Source organism: Loxodonta africana, chromosome 24, assembly GCF_030014295.1.
Source record: "Loxodonta africana isolate mLoxAfr1 chromosome 24, mLoxAfr1.hap2, whole genome shotgun sequence".
In the NCBI taxonomy this organism is placed as follows: Eukaryota; Metazoa; Chordata; class Mammalia; order Proboscidea; family Elephantidae; genus Loxodonta; species Loxodonta africana.
The window spans coordinates 49,170,108-49,177,476 of NC_087365.1; the positions used below are offsets into that span (position 1 = coordinate 49,170,108).

Sequence of the window (7,369 nt, forward strand, 5' to 3'; positions counted from 1 at the left end):
CCAGCAGGGGGCGGGCCGCGGCCGTGTTTGGGGTGGGGAAGGCAATCGGGTCGCCCCCTCCCCGGATTCCCCCCTTCCAGAGCAGCCGCCAGCCCAGTGGGGGCGGTCCGGGGGCGGGGTCGCACCTCCCCCTCTTGCTCCCAATCCGGGGACTGCTAGGTGGGTATGGGCAGGGGGCGTGAGGTCTCCCCCCCCCGGCTGGGGGTCCCTGGAGGGCGTGCTAGTGGTCCGGGTCCGGCCTCCTCGCCCGGCCGCCGACCTCTCGGGGGTCTCGGGTGGCCGTGGCCTCCGCGTCCCAGCGGCGGCGGCGGGAGGGGCCGGGGCGGCTGCCAGGCGTGACGCAGCCGTTGCCATGGGCCGCCTTATAAATAACCGAGCTCGGGAGAAACTTTAGCGAGTCAGAGCCGCGCACGGGACCGGGAAGGGGACCCAACCGAGGGTCCAGTCGCCAGCCCCCGCACTAATAGCGGCCACTCCGGCAGCGGCGGCAGCGGCAGTAGTAACAGCAGCAGCAGCGACAGCGGCGACAGCTCGGAGCCAGGAGGCCGCGCCACCTGCGGGCCGGCCGGAGCGGGCAGCCCCAGGCCCCCTCCCCGGGCACCCGCGTTCATGCAACGCCTGGTGGCCTGGGACCCAGCATGTCTCCCCCTGCCGCCGCCGCCTGCCTTTAAATCCATGGAAGTGGCCAACTTCTACTACGAGGCGGACTGCTTGGCTGCTGCGTACGGTGGCAAGGCGGCCCCCGCGCCCCCCGCGGCCAGGCCCGGGCCGCGCCCCCCCGCCGGCGAGCTGGGGAGTATCGGCGAGCACGAGCGCGCCATTGACTTCAGCCCGTACCTGGAGCCGCTGGGCGCGCCGCAGGCCCCAGCGCCGGCCACGGCCACGGACACCTTCGAGGCGGCTCCGCCCGCGCCCGCCTCCGCCCCCGCGCCCGCCTCCTCCGGGCAGCACCACGACTTCCTTTCCGATCTCTTCTCCGACGATTACGGGGGCAAGAACTGCAAGAAGGCGGCCGAGTACGGCTACGTGAGCCTGGGGCGTCTGGGGGCCGCCAAGGGGGCGCTGCACCCCAGCTGCTTTGCGCCCCTGCACCCACCGCCCCCGCCTCCGCCGCCCGCCGAGCTCAAGGTGGAGCCGGGCTTCGAGCCCGCGGACTGCAAGCGGAAGGAGGAGGCTGGGGCGCCGGGCGGCGGCGCCGCAGGCATGGCGGCGGGCTTCCCGTACGCGCTGCGCGCCTACCTCGGCTACCAGGCGGTGCCGAGCGGCAGCAGCGGGAGCCTCTCCACGTCTTCGTCGTCCAGCCCGCCCGGAACGCCAAGCCCCGCCGACGCCAAGGCGCCCCCTCCGGCCTGCTACCCCGGGGCCGCGCCGGCGCCCTCGCAGGTCAAGAGCAAGGCGAAGAAGACCGTGGACAAGCACAGCGACGAGTACAAGATCCGGCGCGAGCGCAACAACATCGCCGTGCGCAAGAGCCGCGACAAGGCCAAGATGCGCAACCTGGAGACACAGCACAAGGTCTTGGAGCTCACGGCCGAGAACGAGCGGCTGCAGAAGAAGGTGGAGCAGCTGTCGCGCGAGCTCAGCACCCTGCGGAACTTGTTCAAGCAGCTGCCCGAGCCCCTGCTTGCCTCCTCCGGCCACTGCTAGCGCGGCCCCCGCGCGCGTCCCCCTGCCGGCCGGCCTCCGCGCTGCCGGGCGCGCCGCAGCCGCCGAGACTCCCGGGAGCGCCCGCGCCCGCGCTCCCGCCCCCGCCCCTGGTGGCGCCGGCAAAACTTTGGCACTGGGGCGCTTGGCAGCGCGGGGACTCGTCGGTAATTTTAATATTTTATTATATATATCTGTCTATATTTTTGTCCAAACCAACCGCACATGCACCTGGGGCGCCCGCCTGTGGTGTTATTTAAAGAAGAAACGTCTATGTGTACAGATGAATGATAAACTCTCTCCTCTCCTTCTGCCCCCTCTCCCGGCGCCGGCGGGCGGGCCGGTTTCGAAGTTGATGCAATCGGTTTAAACATGGCTGGACGCGTGTGTACACGGGACTGACGCAACCCACGTGTAACTGTCAGCCGGGCCCTGAGTAATCGCTTAAAGATGTTCCTACGGGGTTGTTGCTGTTGTTTTTGTTTTTTTGGTCTTTTTTTTTTTTTTTTTGTATTATAAAAAATAATCTATTTCTATGAGAAAAGAGGAGTCTGTATATTTTGGGAATCTTTTCCGTTTTAAGCATTAAGTAAGAACACTTTTAATAAACTTTTTTTTTTGAGACTGGTTAAAAAAAAGCCTTTTGGGGGCAGTAGTTGGCTTTTGATTTTTTTTCCCCTTTATTTTGGATTGACTTGATTTTCGCTTTCTGGTGTGGGGGGTTGTGTTTCTGTGGGGGCTGCTAATATTTTTGGCTTTTTCGCGGCGGGGTGGGGGTGTTGCAGCTGGGCTTGCTTTTAGCCGGCTGCCCCCCAAGGTCAGCTTGGAGGTGGGAGTGCTGGTCCTGGGGGTGGAGAGTGCTGGGTCAGGCTTTTGGGGTGACTCAGCACCCCTGGGTGCTGGAGACCGGTGGTTGAGAGGTCCACTTGGGGAGGGGTAGGGACCTCTGGTCCTTAGTGCCAGGCCTGGGTTTTGAGGGAGGCAGAGATCTATGATCCCCCACTATGGGGGCTAGGCAGGCAGGCCTGTGATTCCACAGAAAGAGGGGGTGCAGGTCTTGGTCCTGCTTGGCCCAAGTCAGGGGTAGGCTTTTTTGATCAGTGTAGTGGGGCAGGCTGTTTAAAAACACTTTGTGTTTTTTTTTTTTTAAAACAGGGGCGCTTGAAGAGTCTGTGTTTGCCTGTCCCTGGCCGGGGGAGGGAAGAAGGCCGGCCAGGTAGAGGGAGGTCCTGGGAGGGGGTTCCTGCAGTTTTGTGCCTTTTCCTTGGGGTAGGAGGTTTATCAGGGGCCCTCTTGGCCCAGATGTGGATACTGAGGCCTGGCTTTACCTGCTTGAGAAGGTGGCTGAGTCCAGGTGTGAACCTGGAGTTGCTGCCCCTGACTCCCTGGGACGGAAACAGCCCGTCCCGCCCCTCCTCACTGCCCCCCCCCACCACCAATTCCCTCCCTGGACTGAATTCCTGAGTGGACAGGACCTAGATTGAGGGTGAGCGGATACACGTTGGGCGTCCCACGGAGCCTGGCACGAGGGAGGTGTTATATAAGTCTTTGCTCTTGTTATTATTTTTCACTGGGAGGCTCCTGGCATTTGGCATCCCAGTCCTCACTGCAGCAGCCGAGCCTGGCCAGTGCTTGCCAGGGACCAGGCTCCGGTAGACCCTTGACCCGCCCCATCTCATTGAAACAGCAACCTTTGGGGAGGTGGGTACTATTATTAGGCTTGTGTTTATAGCCATAGAGCAGCCTTTGACTATCAGGTCTCTGTGGACAGGAGACTGGTTTAGGGTCCCCTGCCCTGAGGAGTTCAGGAATGGGGGCATGGTGGGGGCTCCACCGTGTGGCTTGCCAAGGGTCTGGAGCAACTGCTGATATGGTTTCCCTTTGGGGTCTGGGTGTCCTTTATTGTGGGAGGCAGGGGTGGGGCGGGGGACAGAGGTGGTGACACTCGGCCCCACCATTACGGAGCTGAGGATCAGCCTCCCTGATGTCTCCCATTTGTGGTGTGAGGCTGTGCCGGACAGTGGTCAGTCACATGGTCTCATTTCAGCCGCTGCCACTCTGTAGCCCTGAGCTGGTCTCTTCCCTGTCCCGGGCAGCCCAGCCCCAGGCCCCAGTGGGGTCTGTCAGCGCCATCGATAGCACATTGGCTTTGCTGCCCATGGTGTGCTAAGGGGCAAAGGCTGGGGGACTGAACCTAGGAAAGGAAGCGGCTTAGTCTCTCTGGGGTGGGGAGGGGTCACAATTTAGAATTAAATCTCCCACCACACATCATCAATCCGTGCTCCCCTTTATCACTGAGGGTTAGCTGGTGGCTTCTGTCCACCGATTTTGCAGGGGAGACAAAGGAAGCAAGAAGGGAACACCTGGCTGAGCAGTGACCCCCAGGCCCCTGCTGCCTTGGAGCTAGCGCCGTGCCCAGTTCTACACACGTGGTTGTGCGCGCATACACGTCTTCCTTTAACCCACATAAGCACCTCCTGGAAGGTGTTATTTTCTGAAAGAGGAAATTGAGGCCCACAGAACTGGGGTTATATGCTCTAGGTTCAGCAGGGATGCAGCTGGTTACAAAGCTCTGTCTGACTCCCTAATCTCCCAGGAGAGTTTGGGGCCAACAGCCAGGTTTGTAATCCCGCTCTCTAACTCCAAATCCTGGGCCCTTCCTGGAGGGCTCTTTGTTCTGCCCCAAGTTCGGGTACCCCGGGTGCCAGAATTAAGTGACTTGCCCACAGTTTCACGGTTTGGAAGGAACAGAAAGGGAATTTGAACCTGGGCCCATCTGACTGTCCCTGAACAGGGCTGGGAAAAATTAATCGACAGGTTGAGGGCTTGAATGGTGGCCTAGGTGGCCTGGTGTGGGGGCACTGGAGACAGAGCTGTGCCCAGAGGATTTGGGGAGATGCCACAGATGGAGTGACTCCCACCCCATGGGATGGATCCCTAGGCTGTGTGGGGGGAAGGGCTTGCAGGGAGGAGAGATCAGTACATTAAAAGATCTGGAAGCAAGAAAGACAGTGGGGTGGGGTGAAGGGTCATAAGGGGAGCCCAGGATGCCAGAGAGGGGCCTCAGGGAGTAACAATAATAAAAACCCTTTGCTGTAGTTGATTCTGACTCACAGTGACTCTATAGGGCAGAATAGAACTGTCCTGTAGGGTTTCCAAGGCTGTAGTCTTTACCGAAGCAGACTGCCACATCTTACTCCTGTGGAGTGGCTGGTGGGTTCCAACTGCCAACCTTTCTGTTAGCAGCTTGAGTGCTTAACCACTGTGTCACCAGGGCTCCACAATAATAATAAACCCCTCATTTCCGTGGAGTCGATTCCAATTCATATCGACCCTATAGGACAGGGTAGAACTGCCCCACAGAGTTTCCAAGGAGCGCCTGGTGGATTCGAACTGCTGACCTTTTAAGTTAGCAGCTGTAGTACTTAACCACTATGCTACCAGGGTTTCCACATAGTAATCATAATAGTGGCTGTGAATTGAGCGATTACAACATGCAAGGCACCACTCCAGGCCCTTGGCTCAGATCCTTCTGTCTGCCTGAGAAGGCCGGTCATATTAACTGCAGACCCATTTAGTGGATTTGACCACTGAGGCTAGCAAGGGAGATGGGGCACCCGATGTTGTCCAGCTGGGGGTGGGGAGCCTAGAACCCCAACCATTGTTTGCTCAGGACAGGAGAATTGACAAAACATGCTTACACCTGGTTATGTTACAGTCTTCCCTGTGGCCTAATCTCGAGGGGGACCATTGATCCAGATTTTACAAAGGAAAAAAGTGGGTATAGGAAATGGAAGCTGGAACCACCAACAAGTTGGGGCCTTGGGCTGAGGGTGCATTCATCAACTGAACCATCTTAACAGCCTTTTGGAGGCCAAAGCTTTTGTGACTGACATTTTCCTGCCGAGCAAACTGAGGCTCAGAGAGGGGAGGTGCCCTGTCCTAGGTTGCACAGCCTAGACGTGGCGGAATTTGGAGTGGGAGAGAGAAGGGAGACCAGAGGAATGGGGGTGGAAGGGGAGAAGCTTTCTCCTAAAACCTTAAGAATGTGTTCTCCCTGCAGTCCCACACAGACCTTCCTGAGACTGCGTTTTCCTCATCATGAGATGTTTATTTGCCCAGTTATTTTTTCATTTATTTCAACAAGCATTTTCTGAGCACCTACTGTGTGCCAAGCCCTATACTGGGTGCTGGGGACAAGTGGTGACTGGGATGGAGAATGTTCTCTTGTGAAGGTGACAGTTTATAGGGAGAGACAGACATGAGTGACAGGTGAAGACAAGGGCTCTGAAGGAAGGAAAGTGGGGCAGGGAGGGGCGAGAGGTCTGGGAAGGCCTCCCTTCAGAGGTGGCGCAGAGCAGAGACCGAGGCTAGGCGGCTAGGCGAGGTGTGAGTGGGGACGAGCCGTGGCTATTGGCTATTGAGTGCTCTGTCTGCCTCAGGTGCTGTTGTGTGGGCTTTATCCGTATATTGACCCAGTGACATTGGTGCTATTTATCACCCTCTTCCCCAGATGGGGAAACTGAAGCACAGGGAGGTGAACTCACTTGCATAAAGACCTGGATAGTGGCTGAGTTGAGATTTGAACCTCCACCTCACATTTGAACCTGAGAGGCCTCCTCCTGCCTCCCCCGTGGCCCCCCAACTTTCCATTTGCTCTGTTTTCCTGCTGCTACTCCTCCCCCCCCCGCCAAGCCCTTTTCAGCCTGGCTGACCTCCTGGGTGACCCAGGTCTTGGAGGGTGGAGCTGGCAATGGACCAAGTCCCAGCGGCCCCTCCTTGGGAGGTTTTTTGACACAGTGTTGGCCGGGCCTTGCACAGGGGAGTGAGGGATGCCCGGGGCAGCCACACCCTGGGGAGATCAGGGTAGGCTGGGGAAGACGGGTCCTCCGAGGCAGGGAGGCAGAGGGGCCTGAGGCTGTAAGAGAGAACCTTACTTGCCAGAGAGCAGCAGAATTGGGATTCGAATCCAGGTCCATCTGAGCCCTAAGCTCAGCCACTTCCCCCTCTGCCTGACTGCACTGTGGGGTGAAGAGACGGACAAACCGCACTTGTATGCCTTCTGAAGGGACCAGAGAAAAGCCCTGAGCTCTGTCCCTCCCTCACAGGTGACTTGGGCTTTCTCACCTGTGAGCCAAGAATAGTACCTGTTGCTTCCACTCAGGTATTCAGCCATTATCCATCAACATCTCCTGTGGGCCCAAGATGGTCCTTGCACTCCTGGAGCTGAAGTTCCGGTGGTTGAGACAGACAGTGTGTTGTTAGGTGCCATCGATCCCGACTCATAGCGACCCCATGTGACAGAGCAGAACTGCCCCATAGGATTTCCTAGGCTGTGTTTTTGTTTTTTTTTTATGGGAGCAGACTGCCAAGTCTTTCTCCTGCGGAGCCACTGGGTGGATTCAAACTGCCGCCTCTTGGTTAGCAGCTGAGCATTTAACCGTTGCACCACCAGGGCTCTTTGATGGATGAGGCACAAGCTAGCAAATTGGCAAGCTAATTTCAGATTGTGATAAAGTCCTTGAAGAAAATAAAGCGGGGGTAAGGGGTAAAGGGCAACAGGGAGGGGTGCTGAGAGCGTTCCAGGCAGCAGGAACAGCAGGCACAAAGGCCCTGAGACAGGGGTGAACTCGGTAAGGGGGGGAGGATGGTGAAGCTGGGGGTGGGGGTGGGGAAGGGTGGTGGGGGTGGGGAAGGGGGTAGGGAGTGGGGGGGGTGGGGGGTA

The 7,369-nt window shown here is 58.5% G+C and overlaps 1 protein-coding gene across 1 annotated transcript; it reads left to right on the forward strand.

Moving 5' to 3' along the window:
- The first annotated feature begins 383 nt into the window (after nt 1-383).
- Nucleotides 384-6,167, forward strand: CEBPB (CCAAT enhancer binding protein beta). Its single transcript, XM_023538789.2, has one exon. It carries the CDS (start codon nt 610-612, stop codon nt 1,645-1,647), a length of 1,038 nt encoding a protein of 345 aa, XP_023394557.2. The 5' UTR covers nt 384-609; the 3' UTR covers nt 1,648-6,167.
- The last annotated feature ends 1,202 nt before the right edge of the window (nt 6,168-7,369 follow it).

Coding starts and splice junctions, on each gene's coding strand:
- CEBPB (XM_023538789.2), top strand. CDS start 610: ATGCAACGCCTGGTGGCCTGGGACCCAGCATGTCTCCCCCTGCCGCCG.